Source organism: Suricata suricatta, chromosome 3, assembly GCF_006229205.1.
Source record: "Suricata suricatta isolate VVHF042 chromosome 3, meerkat_22Aug2017_6uvM2_HiC, whole genome shotgun sequence".
Taxonomy (NCBI): domain Eukaryota; kingdom Metazoa; phylum Chordata; class Mammalia; order Carnivora; family Herpestidae; genus Suricata; species Suricata suricatta.
In genome coordinates, this window is record NC_043702.1 from 143,888,258 (window position 1) to 143,905,953 (window position 17,696).

At 34.9% G+C, this 17,696-nt stretch overlaps 1 protein-coding gene across 1 annotated transcript in view; it reads left to right on the plus strand.

The window, feature by feature from the left end:
• CRB1 (crumbs cell polarity complex component 1) overlaps positions 1–17,696 on the plus strand; it is a 218,686-nt gene that overhangs the window by 59,860 nt on the left and 141,130 nt on the right. Inside the window, exons 3-5 of the mRNA XM_029933381.1 lie at positions 13,327–13,506; positions 16,657–16,785; positions 17,382–17,517. Coding sequence (XP_029789241.1) covers positions 13,327–13,506; positions 16,657–16,785; positions 17,382–17,517 — 445 coding nt within the window. The remainder of the gene's footprint in view (positions 1–13,326; positions 13,507–16,656; positions 16,786–17,381; positions 17,518–17,696) is intronic.

The window sequence follows — 17,696 nt, forward strand, 5'->3', positions numbered from 1 at the left end:
CATAGAAAAAAAGAGACATCATTCAGAAATTGAAAAACAAGCAGAAGAGGGCAACATGTATAACAGATAAAGAGTTCCTACAGACCAATAAAAAAGAGATAAGCATTTGGAAATTAAGGAAATTCCTATGAAAAGAAACACAATATGTTGGCCAAATTTGGAGGACGTTAGGGAATCAATTCATTTCGAAAAGGGACAAATAAAGGAAAAAAACAAAACATTTCTTCTTTTTTTTAGCCAAGTATACTTCAGGGTAACCAATAATAGAAAATGAGGAAAGTTTCTCAGTATATGTGTATTCTAACCAATAAATAAGAAAGAGATGGTGGAATTGAAGTAGCAAGATTTTGCAGCGTCTAAGGAATTAATGGCTGCTAATAACACGAAAAGAGGAGCCTTCAGAAATGGTGTGTCTCCTTTTGGAAGTATAAAATATCACTTACGAAGTGGTCTTGTCCCCTCTTCAAAATCAAACCTGTATCAAATGAGTTTTCTCAGTTTGACAGAACAGTTATTTTGGTTTACTATTTAGTTAACTGTTAGTTTTAACAGTCATTTCAGAATTAGAAGGCACAGAGGTACATACTACGTGACACTACCTAGAGGCAATCAGCAAAATCCAGACAGTAAGAAGCCATTTGCTTTGAAGAAATAATCACATTTTTTGAGTCCTCACTCTACCAATTTTAGCTTTCATCCATTTTCTCCCTCTGTAAAATGAAAATTTAACTGCATTGATCTCAAAGGATTTGAATGAGTGAACATACGGGAAGTGTTTAGCCCGTTGCCCATCAAACCAGGAATACTCAATAAGTGACAGCTATATTCCTTGTTATGTTTGTTGAATTATGATTATTATTGTTGTTTAGATTCACACATACATTTTAATGTTTGATAAAATTGTTAGCTTTGTTAAAATAATTTCCTGAATCTATGACTTAATGCCCTCTGGCAAGTGTTAATTCAGTAACATTTCATTAATTCCTATAAAGAGAAGTTTGATTTTAAAGGCTTAGACAAGAAAAAAAAATTCTAAGATTGGGAGAAATATAACAGCATTTAGTGTATGGAGTTCATGTGATACGCAGAGCACCATGTGGAGAATTCTGTAGGTTAGAGGGCAATGCATGCCTTGTTGATGTCATGGTTAAAGTGTAGTTAGAGCCAAAGGATCTGTTGGTGATAGTGGTAGAACAAAACACCGGGAGGAGGAAGTTATGAACTGACTGCTGCAATAAGACTTTGGGCAATCTACGAAATTAACTTAAACTTTCAGTTCTCTCATCTGCAAATGGGAAGGCTCAGGAGTCATGTGTCAGGACTATGTGCAAAATTAAGGGTTCAAATGCAGCTTTCTCTCAACTCCGTAGACTCTGTCCTTCCTATGCAATCTAGCATTTGGTTGTTGGCTGTTCAATGAAGCAAACATTTATGAAATAACTCACATGATATCCAGTGTACTTCCTTGGCTAATTTCAGATCGGGGACAAATGTGTCTTTCCTTCTTTTAAAGTAGTTATGAAGCAGGGGCACCTGGGTGGCTTAGTCAGTTAAGTGTCAGACTTTGGCTGAGGGCATCATCTTATGGTTCATGGGTTCTATTCCCGTGCTCATAGCTCAGAGCCTGGAGCCTGCTTCAAATTCTGTCTCCTTCCCTCTCTGCTCCTACCCTGCTTGCTCTCTGTCTCTCTCAAAAGTAAACATTAAAAAATTTTTTAAATTGTTATGAAAAAATATCCTTAAACTAGGTTTTGATTCTCTTAGCTTAGCTCTCTTAAGGAGTCTTAGCTGAATTATCTAGGATGTATGGCTGTAAGTAAGATGTTAACCTTTGTTTAGCACTTTAACTGGATTACCAAAGTATCTTTAATCAGTTTCAGTGATAGGTTACAATATCATGTAAAAATAAGTATAAACAGTTACTTAGAAAATGAATGAATTTTTAAATATTTAGGGATATTTTAGATGAAGTTTCTTTGATGACTGGAAGCTTCAGAGATATTTTGTTGTTGGTGTTAATTCTGTCAGATATTGAAGGTTCTTTCCCATTGAAATTTTTAAAAAGTAAGTTTAAAATTATTAATATAGTGATGTTCAATGCAAGCCTGAGTAAATGTTAAGGCTTTTCTCATACTGTCTGCTATTCTTTACAATAATTATATAATTATTCATTCTTATTAAATAATTATCAATTAATTATAAGAATAATTATTAATTGATAACTATTAGTTATTTGTAATTACAGATAAATAACTGTAGTTAAATTATCATATCTTAGCATCCCCATAAACAATATAACTGAGACATCTTGTCCCAGATTTGATAAGATGAAAAAGCTTTTTAACATTCCTGAATAAAACTACAAAACTATAAAAATAATACAATAAAAGGATAACTACATACTGTTTATTAGTTACTGTTCAATAAAACACAGAAAACCACTACGGAAACCAAACAAAATATGTAACCTTTGTCATTCAAACACACTATTCGAGTGGGAAAAACACAGTATAGCTACACAATAGGCATCATTATCCATTCAAATAAAAGAAAGTGCTTTTATACCGGACTTCTTCAAACAGTGCACCTACACTGTCAGAACTGCAGGTTCAAGTTTTGGACCTATTTCTAAGTTGCAGAAACCTCGAACAAATTACTTCCCCCTTACTGTTCTTTTACACACTCTGGAAGCTATTTTTCAACTTTAGCTTAAACTGAGAACATGAAACCATTTAGAGAAGAAAATGTTGTATTTGAATTTAGTGTTGAATGTTAAGCAGAAATAGAGTAAATTAATAGCATTTAAAAAAATGACTTCTGTATTCCTTGGTCTATATTTAGATGTATTGAAATATTCATATTCTTCTAGTAAGATAAAATTTACTACAGTGAAATACACAAATTCAAAGTGTGTAATTTGATGAATTTTTACAACTATGTACCTTTAAATAAGCAACACCACAATAAAGATAATAGACATTTCTATCACTCCAAAAATATCCCACATATTACTTTCTTGTCAGCCCCTACATCCAAAGGTGATCATTGTTCTGATTAGTTTTGTCTGGTTGTAAACTTTTGCGATAGATAATAATGCAGGGCAATAGGAAATTAACATGTTAATTACATTATGAAAACAACTTTGACTTCACAAATGTCCTGAAAAAGGGCTTCAAAGCCTCGGAGGTCCATGTACCACACTTTGAGAAGCATGTGCCTTAACTTAATTGTTCTTAAGAGTTAGTATGTTCCATGTCACAAAAAGTGTGATAACTTTACAACAGTAAAATTCTGTTTACCTCCTCTGTCTTCACCATTTCTGACATGTATTGTACATTTATGTGTGTGTAAACCCCACAACACAATTTAATCAATTTTGTTTTAAACTGTAAATTTTATTTCGACGAAATCAAGAGAAAAGCATATGAAGCCTTTTGCATTTACTGAAATGTATTCTAATTCCAGTCCTTTCATTCCTTCCTAGAGATGCAAGTTTTCTTCTGATGTCAAGTCCTTAGCCTGAGGAATAAGATACACTGGTGACTGAGGAATTCTTTCAGCTTTTGCTTATCTGAAAATGTTTTTATTTCATCTTCCCTTTCAAAGGATATTTTCACTAATATAGAAATCTAGCTTGATCGTTCTTCTTTTCTTTTTTTTTTCAAAGACAAATATGGAAAGTATATATTTGACCAAAAAAATCTTAGTTCATTTAATAGAGAAGCCTTAGTTATTTTTTTCTAAGTAATCAAACTTAAAAAAGGACAACATGAAACACAGGAAATTATTTTCTTAAGACACAGAATCTTGGTTTTCTAGGTGATTACATTAATGGTAAAAAAAAAAAAAGAAAAACAAGAACTTGGTTTTCAATCTCTTAACAGTGGACCAATAATCTAAAAAAAAAAAAAAAACACAACCCTATTCTTTTAACACAGAGAAAATCAAGTTCTAAGTTTGCACCCGTGTAAACTTCTTTTTTTTCTTAACATAATTCCAGTCTTAGCATATGTCTATACATAAAATTCCTTTCTCAACATTCCTTTTCCACAAACCTTCTACAGCTTTTATATCTATTTTGGTTTTGTCCCATCTTTTTCCTTTCTTATTCTGGAACAAACATTTTAATTTAGGACAAAGTTACTTTCTTTTTTTCCTCCACCAAAAGCAAATTAAATAAATAAAAGAAAAAACTTCCAAACTTAAAAACACGTGTCTTTTATATCTTTCTTTATCCTAACACATTCTATTTTTCTTATCTGTTTTTTCATATACATTTTCTTTAACCATTATTATTTGTAGTAGTTTTTATTTTTGCATATTATAAATTTTAACTATTGTTAATCTTTGACAACTGGGAAGCTTGCAATTGTGAACTATCTATATATTAGCATTCTGTGACCATTCTTCTTTAATGTCAAAAATTCTAGTCCATTGCATGCTGACCTCCATTTGTTTCTAACAAGAAATTAATCATCAATCCATTCATCTGCATGCAGTGTAGTTCTTCTCTCCTCAATCCTTAGGCATCTTGTAATATTTTTCACTTTATATTTTTTCTAAGTAGTTTGAATATAATGTGATAAAGCATAATTTTCCTTGTATTAACTTTGATTAGGGTTTGCTAAAAATCTTGGATCTCTTGTTGTTTTTCCCACCAAACATGGGGAAATATTGGTTATTATTAATTTAGATATTTACCCCCTGTTCTTTTTCCTGTCGCTCTGGGACTCCAGCCACACATATGAGAGCCTGTTGAAATTATCTCATAATTTGCTGTAACTCTCTTCATATTTTAAAATATTTTTTCTCTCTATTTTCCAGATTGTATAACGTCTGTTAATTATCTTTAGATTCATGGATCCTTCCTTCTCTGGCCCAGTTTGCTGTTCAAACCATCGAGAATATCCATAACTTTGGATAATACACTTTACAGTTTAGAAATTCCATTTGGGGGGTGCCTGGGTAGCTCAGCCAGTTAAGCGTCCGACTTTAGCTTAGGTCATAATCTTGAAGTTCATGGATTTGGGCCCCATGTCAAGTTTTGTGCTGACAGTTCAGAGCCTGAAACCTGCTTCAGATTGTGTCTCCCTCTCTCTCTGCCCTTCCCCTGCTCTCACTATCTCTCTCTCTCTTTCAAAAATAAATAAAAATTAAAAAAATTTTAAATAATAAAAAAGAAATCCCATTTGGCTCTCATAGTTTTCATTTCTCTACTGATACTCTTATTTGTTTACTCATGTTCATTCTTTTCTTTAATCTCTTGGAAATATTAAGTTATTGTCTACAAATTTTCACATTTGAGTCATCTCAATATCTACTTCTAATGATTACTTTTTCATGACTATTGGTCACATTTTTCTCTTTTTCACATGTCTACTAATTTTTTACCAGATGCTGGATATTCAGATAATAAGTGTAGGAATTCCTGATTATGTGAGCTTCTTCTGAACGATTTGGAATTTTGTTCTGGTAGGCAGTTAAAAAAGTTTTTCCTCACATAAATCCTACTTTTATTCTTTGCAACTCTATTTCGGTTTTGAATAGCTGCCTTGTCCTATGACATCTTCTTCCATTATGGTACAATCCTTACTCCTAAATCAAGTTTCTTAATGCTTGAGATGTTCAGTGAAGTATCTGCACTCTAGATAGAAAGGGCCTCCAACTGCATAATTTTTGGTGTTTTAATTTTCCTCAGTCTCTCAGTAGATGATCTCTGGTAAGACTCCCCAAAACCTGTGATGATTATTGGATCTTTTGGCTCATCATGAGTGTCCTTTTGTTTTCTGGTGCTCTGACCTGCAAACTCTGTTTCTACAGCCTATGACTCTGATCTCATCCTCCACAGCTCAGAAACCCTGCTACTTTTCTGATTAGACTCCTGTTCCAGCATTAAAGTGATTCTAAATATAAATCCCAGGAGATTTTATTTCATTTATTTCATTTCTAACAAAAAATACAGTTTTGCACTCTGCTCAATTCCTGAAAATAGTTAGCTCATATATTTCTCCCTTTTTTTAGTTGTTCATTCCAGGAGGATAGGTCCTATGCCAGCTACTCTGTGTTGGGCAGAAGTGGATTTTGGTGAAAGGCAGCTATCTCTTGAAATTATTAGATATTCCATAGCAGCTTAATAAATAACAACAACAACAACTACAAAATGCAATTGGTTAATGATATGTTCGGGTGTAAGAAGAATGTAATTCAAGACCCGATAAGAAAGATATATGCACTATCTATGATCCCAGTGGGCATGATTTTGTAGTCAGTTTGAGCAATCCTAGAAAAGCATTTGGTACCCAGCTGACTCAATCAAAATGGTTAAAGTCGTCTTTGATCACACACAAAGTGCTATTAAATATTTCCCATGTGTCTCTGTGTTACCTATTATTTGACACATATACACTGTTGATTATTATATTGTAACTACTTTGAAAAAAGCCTGGAGTTGATTTTAAGTACCGTGTCAACACAATTCAGTCAGACAGTTTCAGAGAATTTTCTCCTTTCGGCTCCAAGCCTATGACTGAATAAAGCTAAAATAAACAGATCTGAGGCAAATAGTGCTGAGGGTTACAAAAATCCACAAGTGTGAAGAAAAGTATCATAAGTGACATTTATTTTTTCCATTCATATGGACTCTCTAAGATTCAATTATACTTCATGAGTATAAATACCCAAAGACAACCAGCTGAATCAATGACACATTTGAATCAACTCTCATATTTTTCTAAAGAACATATTTAATTAAAAAGCACCTTCAAGTGCAAGGAGTTAGGTTGTTTGGTTTGCACAAAGTACCTTGCTCTTATCTGAAAGATTAATTAGGTGCCTTTTTATGTGTGTTTTAAGTATACTCTAATAGAGTGAAGATGACCAACACTCCTTTGAATGATTGAAATTATTCATTTTCATACAAAATGTTTAGAAAAATGATAGCAATTGTTTCTTGTATTAGACATTCTAAAAAGATAATCTTAGAGATGGACTAAGGTTAATAGCAGTACATTGATTTGATAGTGTACGATGTTTATCCTGACTTCTTGAACTTGAATTTGGCAACAATCTTTTCCTACTGAATACATCATTGCTTTGCGTTTTGACCTAAGAAAGAGTGTTAATTATTCGAGAGAGAGAGAGAGAGACTATGTGGGAGCGTGAGCAGAGGAAGGGCAGAGAGAAAGGGAGAGAGAATCCCAAGCAGGCTCCGTGTTGTCAGTGCAGAGCCTGATGTGGGGCTTGAACTCACAAACTGTGAGATCATGACCTCAGCCAAGATCAAGAGTTGGCTGCTTGACCAACTGAGCCACCCAGGCATCCCAGGAATACTAATGTCTAAGGCCTTCCCTGGGGTGACAGGTTTTAAACATTATCACCATCATCACTGTATCACTTTCTCAGCACAGGAGTTTTGTTCTAAAAAACTCTGATTTCAAACTATTTCAAAGTCAGTTTTAATGTATGTATCTGCTAGAATTTTTAAAAATTAAAACCCATAAATCTAACTGAGATTTGCTAGTTATTAGCAGACAAGGCAATTCAATGATAAGATGAAGTCTGAGGCAAGAAAGTAAATAAATCTTTTAGTTTGGTTTTATTTATTTAGAGCAATTTTTCATAATGCCATGCCAAAATTTAGTATCACGTTAGAATTTTAAAATTCATTTCATGCTTGCAGAGGAAGAGATAAACTAAATTATAGTTATCAAAACATGACTTTTTAAACATGATATCACATATTAGAAACTAATGTCTTATAAGAAACAATTATAAGAAATTTACATGTTTAATTTGATTTACATTAAGATAGACAACACTAGGCAAAGGCATATATTCAATTGGGAAATTTTCAATGATAGCTTTAAAATATTGAGAACCACAATATTTTACATCTAGTTTTCATTACTTTGAGTCTGAAAAGATGAAAATAAAGAGATTCAGTCACCAGTTTCAAGGTTGTCTAATTAATAATATCTTTTCTCTTGGGGCGCCTGGGTGGCTTAGTTGGGTGAACATCGGACTTTGACTCAGGTCATGATCTCATAGCTCTTGGATTAGAGCCCTGCATCAGGCTCTGCACTGACAGCTCAGAGCCTGGAGCCTGCTTCGGATTCTGTGTCTCCTCCCTCTCTGCTCTGCTCTGTTTGTGCACGCGTATGCGCACACTCACTCTCTCTCTCTCTCTCAAATATTAACATTTAAAATTTTTTTTAAATAATATCTTTTCTTTATAAGCTATAAATGAAATAACATGGATCTCTTTATGGAGCTGTTGCCCTCATTTCTCTCTCTCCCTCTCTCTCTCTCTCTCTGTCTTTTTCTTCCCCACTAAATTTATTTACTCTTTTTTTTTCTGCTTTGTTTCTAGCAATATAGGAGCATCTAAAAGCAAAACTATCTTGGGGAGGTGAGATGATAGCAAATGGATGAAAAACTAGCTTCTTGTCGTTGGTGGTTACTATAGCAATAATCATCATGGGAGATTTCCCGCCGCAAGTGGTTTCTATAACAACATGATAGGGTGCTTTAGAAATAGTCCTGAGGTAAACAGATTCTTTAAGGGTTTCTTAACCCCTTTATTCCATAAAGTAACGTCCTCTTGAACAATAAATATTAGTTGGCTTCTTTCACGGAGGTCTTAAAAATATTGCTCTTATTTTGTAAAGATTAAACATTTACATTTTTTTTTTAAAGACCTGGCTTGAACTGAGAGGATCTTAGGCTCCTTCATTTCAGAAAATAATTGGTAACATCCTTACTTTAGTTCTACATGATGACACTGAAATAATCTTAAAACCATTTCTTTCATTGTATTACCCTAAAAGGTGAAAAACAGTAAACATTCCTCACTATAATATACATGTCAATTCTCTCACAGGTTACCTAAAGGCTCCCGTGTTAGTGGAACCCTGCATGCGCTATTATTACACCTGTGAGGTTCCCTGATTGGTGGTGATCTTTCTGCTCTAACAAATGGAGCGTGATTACTCCTTTGTTATGCTGTCCAGTGTGTCTCACGTTAGACATTTTTCCTACTTAACTTACAATTCACTAAGTAGTATAAGAGGCAGTTCATGGAATTTTTCTGAATTTATCAAAAAAACATAGTAAAACATAACTTGGAAAAAATGAAGACCCCATTTCATACATAAGCATCATTCAGGAGCCCCTTGTTAGTGAAAGATCACTGGGGATGTACGACAAGCACATCATACAAACATGAGTCGTGGAAGGCTGGATTGAATATTTTAAGAGGAAAAAATACGGAAACTTTAAATTTAGCCGCACAATCAGTTAAATTTAAGGTGATGGGGATTAAACTTGGTTCAGTTCAATAATGAATCATTGATGATCTACTCTGTGCTGGATACTGAAGGTATACATGATGATGAATAAGTATAGTGTGTTTTTTACAAAAATGAAACTATCATATCAAGTGAAGACAGTGTATTATTAAAATGTTGATTGGCTTTTTAAATTTATTGATTTGAAACCAATGAACTATATGCGGCTTCGTCTTTCTTCTTTCCCCACCTAATCCCCCAAATATTTTAAGTGCAAAGGCATATCCGTGCCTTCCTAAAAGAGATGATTATTGGCATATTTGAGCAAGGGTGATTTCATCGAAGGGATGATACTTCCATGCATTTCCTACAACAGAGCCATCCTTATACTTTATTTTTTCTGTTTAGTGAGGCTGCCAATTCCAAACATCACATATTCTATTTCTACTCTCAGAAAGATGTCAGCAGCCATGCATCTCCCTCAGAGTTTTCAAACAATGCTGCGGTACTCTCATCTCCCTGGTGTTCTGTGCTCAGTAACGAAGCCTCAGAATTCATTACATATGCACTTGCCATAGCCTTCTGGGGGAGAGTGTGCCAAATAGGTCCCTGGGAGATCAAGACCCACTCTCCATGCGGGCCATGGGGCTGTGCTCATGAGCTGGGGCATGTCCATACCCACCAAGGCCCTGCTCGGGACAGCATGTGCCAGAGCACACTGGGCAGGGAGCCATTCATAAACTCGCCGAAATCTTACCCAGACCAAAGGCACAACGGCATTGTACTTGCTGCGCTCAGTACCATGGGGTTTTTAGCTGAATAGGAAGAAAATGAAATATATTCACAATGTCTTCCAAGTTATCCAGTAACCACAGTAACTGGGTTTTCCTCAAATCTAGTCCACAACGTAGAGTGACCTGGCAGAAATAAATCATTCCCTCTCTGTTCAAGTGTGGTGAGCCATAAAGTGAGCAGAATAAATTTCCTTGAGGTAAAACCAATTAATCAGCAAACAATCAGCACTTACTTATTACACCACTTAGGAGCTAGTATTGAAAGTGGGATCAAGACCCAGTACACAGAGCGGATATGCAGACATACTAAAGAAGCATATATTACAGTTCCTGTACTTGAAGAGTTCATTCGCTAATTGTAAAGACACGTCTCCATACATGAAACAGAAAAATTAAGGAGGTACATAGATAAACATGAAGTTGTATTTCAGGCCGAGAGATCAACCAGAACACAAAGTTATGGAAAGATTCATGGAAAAAAGATATACATCATAATTAATAAACTCTTACAAAGTACTTTGAAATGTCTTTATTTGTGGCTTAGTCTAATCATGTCATACAGGAAGGTAATTTAAATCCTCAATGAGTAATGTCTTACTCATAGTTGTAACCACACATTATTTTTCTAGGCCTGAGTTCCCTATACCAAACTATGAAAAAAACCAACAACTGTTGAGATCTACATTGTCTGATATAGTAGCCACCAGTTCTGTGTGGCTTTATGTACTTGAAATATGAATAGTTGGAACTGAGATGTGCTGCAAGGGTAAAATACACACAGGACGGAGGCTTAGTGCGGAAAAAGAGTAAATGTCTCATTAGTCTTAACATGAATTACATATTGAAATGATACTGTTTTAGTCATATTTGGTTAAAAGTAGATTATTCCAGTTAATCTTACCTGTTTATCTTTACCTTTTAATGCAATTTTTCATTATACTTTTTACTAGAAGACTTAATGTATGTGTTAATACGTAACATTACATGTACATTACATTTCTATTAGACAGCGCTTGCTATTTAAAGTGTGGTCTGTGAACTAGCAGCATCAGCATCACGTCCCCTGGGAGCTTACTGGAAACAGCTAATCTCAGGCCTCATCACAGACCTGCTGAGTCAGAATCGGCAATTTAATGAGATCCTCAGTGGTTCATGTGAATGATAAAGTTGGGAAGTGCTGATCTAGATACTTTTAACATGTTTCTTTTTCATGATTCTGTCTTTCTTTTTATTTTATTTTTTCCACATAGATGTTTTGAGGATATTTGGCACACTAATCTACCACATATTAACTGCATAACTGAGGGACATTATTTACCAATCCTAAACCTCAATTTTTATAAAATACCTCCAACCCCATAATTTTTCTATAGGGATTAAATGAGACACTAAGGGTTATACATTTATCCCTAGGAACCAATAGATACAAATATTTGTATAACATCAATAATAAAATTGAAAACTATTCAATTTTTTCATTCTTATATTATTTATACTATTTTAGTACACTGTGCAGTGGGCTAAAGATTGAAGGGCTGTTTTCACTTATTTTGCCAATTTTGTGTATTTTTTTTCTTTAATCCTAATTGTGTATAATATACTTACTTAATATTCTGGTAAAAATCTAATGGAATATATTCAAATTTTAAGGTTGTTTCTTAGAGTTAAAATGCCATGTAACTAAGTTATCCTGAATGGTTTTATAATTAATGTTGAAATTATTATATTTGTTAATCACTGAGCACTTAAAAAGTGATGGTTTTAGGAAGTGGGAAAAATCTTTCTATTTACATTATTTTTAATTCTACTGTGGGATTTTCAACTTGCTAGAGGCAAAGGAACTAGTAAAAATTTAAGTCTATGCCATAAGTAAAAGAGGTCATTGAAAAACCTGTCATTATTAAAGTGTACATGGATTATAACAAGGTCAGAGAGTCTAGGCCTCATTAGCTTTAAATGAATTTAAATCAAAGGAACATGATTAGACCCTCATTAACATTTTCAATGATTGACGTTCAGTAAAAATGACGTTCAGTAAATCACAACTTGTGTTGTTTTGGTCTGTTGTCTGGATGACAAAGGGCAGGGCATCCTCTCCGAGGTGTGTGTGGTTGCAGTGTGCATTGGGTCCAGCGCTCTAACCCTAAGGACAGAGACCAGATCCAGTCTAGACCCTGTGCTTAGATATGTGAGCTAGGTAGATGAGGACTCAGAAGGTTTGATTCTCATGACAGAGTGTTGAGAGTAAAGGAAATCTTTAGAGAAGCAGCCCCCTGTTTTCATCAGTGATGATGATGATCGGAAGTTTCATGTAAAAGCACCTAGCCAAATGTCGGTCATGCCCAGTGGATTTGAAATATCTTTGTGGAGAAGCTTCTCACTGATTCCGTGGACTCTGTAGAGGAGTAGGAGAAGGATGTTGAGATACAGCTGACATCAATGAGATTTGGCCATAGTCTTCTCGACCGGAACAGGGAAGGCATGTTTCTGCCTTTGCATGTGAGTTAATTGTGGTAAATATATAGTTGGCAATATTGGGTTCTTACCTGGATTTTGACACGAGATTCTTATAGAAGGTGGCTGATAATAAACTTATACTTTCTGGAACTACAAAAACTAAACACTGTCTTAACAGTATTGTATAGACTCCCTTCCTTTGGACTTGTTCCTTTATTAGACATACTTTTACAGATGCAGCACCAACTGTGTATACGGTACTTTGCTAGTCAAGAGGAGGATCCCAAGCTAAGTACACTTTGGCATTGAAAGGAAATAATATTGACTAATTACTGTATTCCAGGTTTTTAGAAGGGAACTTTATGTATGCTACCTTTTTTACCCCTCACTATAATAACAATAATGATCATAATAATAATGACTGCTAATACTCAATCTATGCCAAGCGCCTTACGCATTTTATGTACATTAACTGATTTAATCTCTACAATAAACCTTTAGTTAGGTATAATTTTTATAGAAATGAAAACTAAGGTACAGAAATGTTAAGTATCAATAAAATCCAGAGAGTTAGAAAGTGGCGGCGCCTGGATTTAAACCCCGCTCCAAAGCTCATGCTCTTAAGCACCAGGCATTTCCTTCTGAATTGAGAAAACCAAGGCTCAGTGACACCGATTCTGCTAAACCACAGATATGGCAAAGAGCAGAGCAAAAATGTAAACCTCTATCTGTGTGAGCATAAAATTATACTCTAGAACATTACGTAAAGTTGGCGTTGTTTGGTGTTGAAGACCACGTATAAAACAACGATTGCCCAGTTTCTCAGAGGCCATAGGAAAGCAAGGAAAGAGGACGGCTTCATAGGCTCATCTACTTCTTACTGTAACCGTTTTGTGTGGATCCCATCAGGCCGAACATCCAAGTCAGTGATTCACCTGAAGATTTGCTTCATTTTATCAAAAGGGGTCAAAGTAAGAACTTCACCGCAAGGCTTAAATGAAAATTCAGGTTTTCTTGCTAACTCACTCATTATTCAACACATTTCTATTGACCATGTGTAAGCCATTTTGGTTATGCCCTGAATAAAGATGCACCTCTCCTGCGCTCCCTTCTCCTGTGATCCGGCCCCATCCTTGGAATGAAATTTTGTTCTCTGCAGAAAGCCTGGCTAAAGGAAATTTATCAAGCCACTTTTCTTTTAGAAATTAAAATTCTTAGACCTGGACATTTCTTTTCTATCCCCAGTAGCATCCTTTTATACCTTCTGTTTTAGCAACTTATTATGGATGTGGTATAAAACCTGGCACACCCCAAATGTTTGCTGTTTAAAATCCAAACTATGGGGGCGCCTGGGTGGCTCAGCCAGTTAAGCGTCCAGCTTCGGCTCAGGTCATAATCTCATGGTTTGTGGGTTCGAGCCCCGCATCAGGCTCTGTGCTGACAGCTCAGAGCTTGGAGCCTGCTTTGGATTCTGTGTCTCCCTTTTTCTCCGACCCTCCCCTGCTTGCGCTGTCTCTCTCTGTCTCTCAAAAAATAAATTAAAAAAAACATTAAAAAATTTTTAAATCCAAACTATGATTCAAAGCGTTAGGTGGTTTACAAAAATGTCAAGAGACATCCAATCTGTCAAATTTTTGAATGGAATTGAGACAGTAAACTTTGAATAAAGAATACATTTTTCTTTGACAGCTTCATTAGGTCCTCTTTATAAAGTCAATGGTGTTTCAGTTTATAGAATCAATTGTGTCATTTGAAAGGTAATTTAGTAAAACATAAGAAACTGTATTCCAAAAATACCAAGGATATAAGGAAAAAGCCTATGTAAAGGCACGAGTTTGTTGTTGTTTTAATAAAAGCAAATCCAAAGTGAAGATAAAATACAGTAAAAACTCATGAACAAATATTTATTAATTAATCTATAGGAAAGGTCTTTTATATGGACAATATCAGAACCACTCAGTAGACGCTGCTGGAGATATCAAATTTTATGTTTACAATTCCTCTTTTCCTCTCCCATTTTTAAATGGAATTAGGTTAAATGTATATTAAAAATAGAATTAAAATAGGGGCACCTGGGCACTCAGTCAGTTAGGCATCCAACTCTTGGTATTTTGTGGTTTGTAAGTTCAAGTCCCATGGCCACTCTGCTGACTATGCAGAGACTGCTTGGGATCCTCTCTCTCCCTCTCTCTGCCCCTCTCCTGCTCTCTCTCTCTCCCTCAAAATAAATAAATAACTTAAAAAATAGAATCAAAATGGGAAAAATACTATGTCATTGCATGTTTGAAATATCACTCCATACCACAGCTAGCATATCCTTTCCCCCCTCCCAGGCATCTGCTTCCCCAAATCCCTGCCCATCTCTCAGTAGTTTGAAGGAAAAATACAGTAAAATATACAGCCCAGAGCAATGAGAGCAAGCAGCGTTTTTTGTACTGTTGGGAGTAGATTGGGGAGTGTTTTGATCTGACTCATATGAGTCATTTTAAAAATTGCCACTTTAATTTGGTTTGAACATTAACGATAGGTCCTTCCCTTCTGCTGACAGAGGATAGATTTGACTTTAGACTTAGTATCAATAAACATGAGAACTAGAAACAGAGGTGTTTAGAGAGCTATATGGGGAGAATTAGGTTAGTAAATCCTAAGAAAAGATGAAGTATAGTTGTGATAAAAAGGTATTTAAATTTTAAAAAATGAAAAAAAAGTGTCAGTCATTACTTATGCATGCCTCTGTGTGTGTGTACATATCCATATGCAAAGTCTATACAGCAAGGGAAATCTTTAAGGTAAGGATTATGGCTTTGACAATTAATCCCCAAGAAATATCCATTGAGCATTTGTCATGCATAAACATGCACTGAGGAGGGCAGATCTTCTGAACAGTGAAAGCTTTGTGCAATTCTCACTTTGTAAGATACTTCTCTGAGCCCAAATTTTAAGTGGTACTCCAAATATATAGGGAGATGTTAAATATCTTCTTGTGAGAACCAAACCCTGGAGAAAAGATCTTTTCTAAGTCTAATTGATGTTTATCTTTGTTTGATGCTAAACAAGTCTGTGTACTTTATGGGAAAAATGTCTTGGGCATGTTGGATTAGTTCACCAATAAGCTCTCCCTATAAGGATATGCTTGGGTTTATTTGTTTTCCAAAATAGAATTCCTGCAATGAAAATGTGTTTGTGTAGTTTATACTGTCCCTTTTTTTGGTTTGGTTTTTATTGTTATTGCTATGTTTTGTACTAACCTGGTGAATTTTCTATTAGGAACCCAAAACTACCTCCAAACATCTTATAACAGTAAGAGCTAACATTTATTGAGCACTTATGATATGTCCATCAACCACTTAAGTCTAGTAACTTAATCTTCATGAAAATCAAAACTTTAAGAAGTAGATCCTTTTTCTTTTTTCTTTTTATTTTCTTTTTTGCAGCTGAGCAAACAGGCTGTGAGCTAGACTTGATGTAGGTGTGTTTTACTTCAGGCACTTTGTAACTTACCACTACACTGTCCTCTTTGTGACAAATCTCCTAACGCTGGCTAATACAAAAGTTGCCAAAAATACTGATAATAAAAAAAAACACTCGACAAAAATTTTAGATGCTTGATGATGATTTTTAAATCAGAGAAATACCTGCCTGTTTCATAGGTAAGTGCATTAAAATCATCAAAAACAAAGGAACAAATACTATTTATAATCTATGGGAAACTAAAATGCTCTTCCCTGAAATCAACTTGTAGTGTTTCTTTGTTCTGAATAAATATATTCTTCCCTATAACTAAGCTAAATTACCAAAATAGCTGTTTTCCAAGTACAGTGAATTATTAGAAAATATGCACACACACATACACACACACACAATAATTTAATGCTTGGGAATTCATCTCCTTTGAAACTGGTCAAATTAGTTTTTACTTCTCTGAAAGATACTTACATGTATATAAATATATAAAATTTATATATAATAAGAGTACATATGTATGTATATACAAACATGTATGTATGTATAGATATGCACAATATCAAAATAGCAAATACAATAAGAATTATGGTAACCATATAAATTTTTTTAATTTTCTCCTGAACAGAGATTTTCAAATCGTTATTCTCATCCCCTAGGGCTGCTTAGAGATGTTCCCAGAAAGGGCAGGAGGCTTTGTGACTGGGCTGCAAGGTCTCCTTCAACCCGAGCTGGCCCACATTACGATTTTGTATATTGGGATTGCTCATGATACTTTCCTTGAAGGAGTACTGTTGTACTTACAGGAAGAAAAGAAGTCTGAACCCCACAATTCTAGAACTTCTGATAATATCCAGTAGATGGCAAACTTTACTGCAAGGAAGCAGTTTGGCAGACTATCTACACTGGTCTGAAAATACCAATTGCACTTCACATTCGGTAGTTTCTTGCTCTGGATCTAAATCTTATATGAGAGTGGGGAACAAAATTCTCAGTGGCCATTTCCCTGGGATTTAAACTCCTCCAATTATAGTTTTAAGTACTCTTATAAGGTTTTGTCTGTACGTCCATTTAACTTTTGTTCTAAAGGTATTATTACAATGAAAATCATTTCATTGTTGATTGCACAATATACTAGGTATAATAATATATAGATGACAGATTTTTTTCAGTTAGGTGTACAAAACCGGAATAATCATAACCCTTACTTCATGACATCATTGGGCTGCGCATAGTTTATTTTTATTTTTTAATTGGCTATTTAGTTATTTTTAATAAGGCAGTAAGTTGCGATTCCTTTTGTAAGTTTGAAAAATATAATTTTATTTTTGAGAGGCAAACAAGGATGTTTGTTTCCATGTCCCTCTTTGCTTGTTTACTACAGTCAGCTCAAGTGTCAGTTAATAACACCCAGGTCACGGGCTGCATTTCCAAGAGGCCCATTGGCATCTTGCCTATGGACACACCACAAACCCAGGGAGCAGGTGTACAAATGGTGCCAGTGTCCCCATTCACCCTGGGTGAGACCCCGGGTGCTTGATAGATGAGCTCGTCCAAAACCAGTACTGAAAACGTAATTCAGAGTGTAAGTGTCACCAGAGTGATAGGGGCAGTGTGTGTGAGCAAATTACAAATATCCATTTTTCCTTTTAAAAATATCTTTATCAAATGTATTGAGTCATACTTTAAAAGTCTCTAA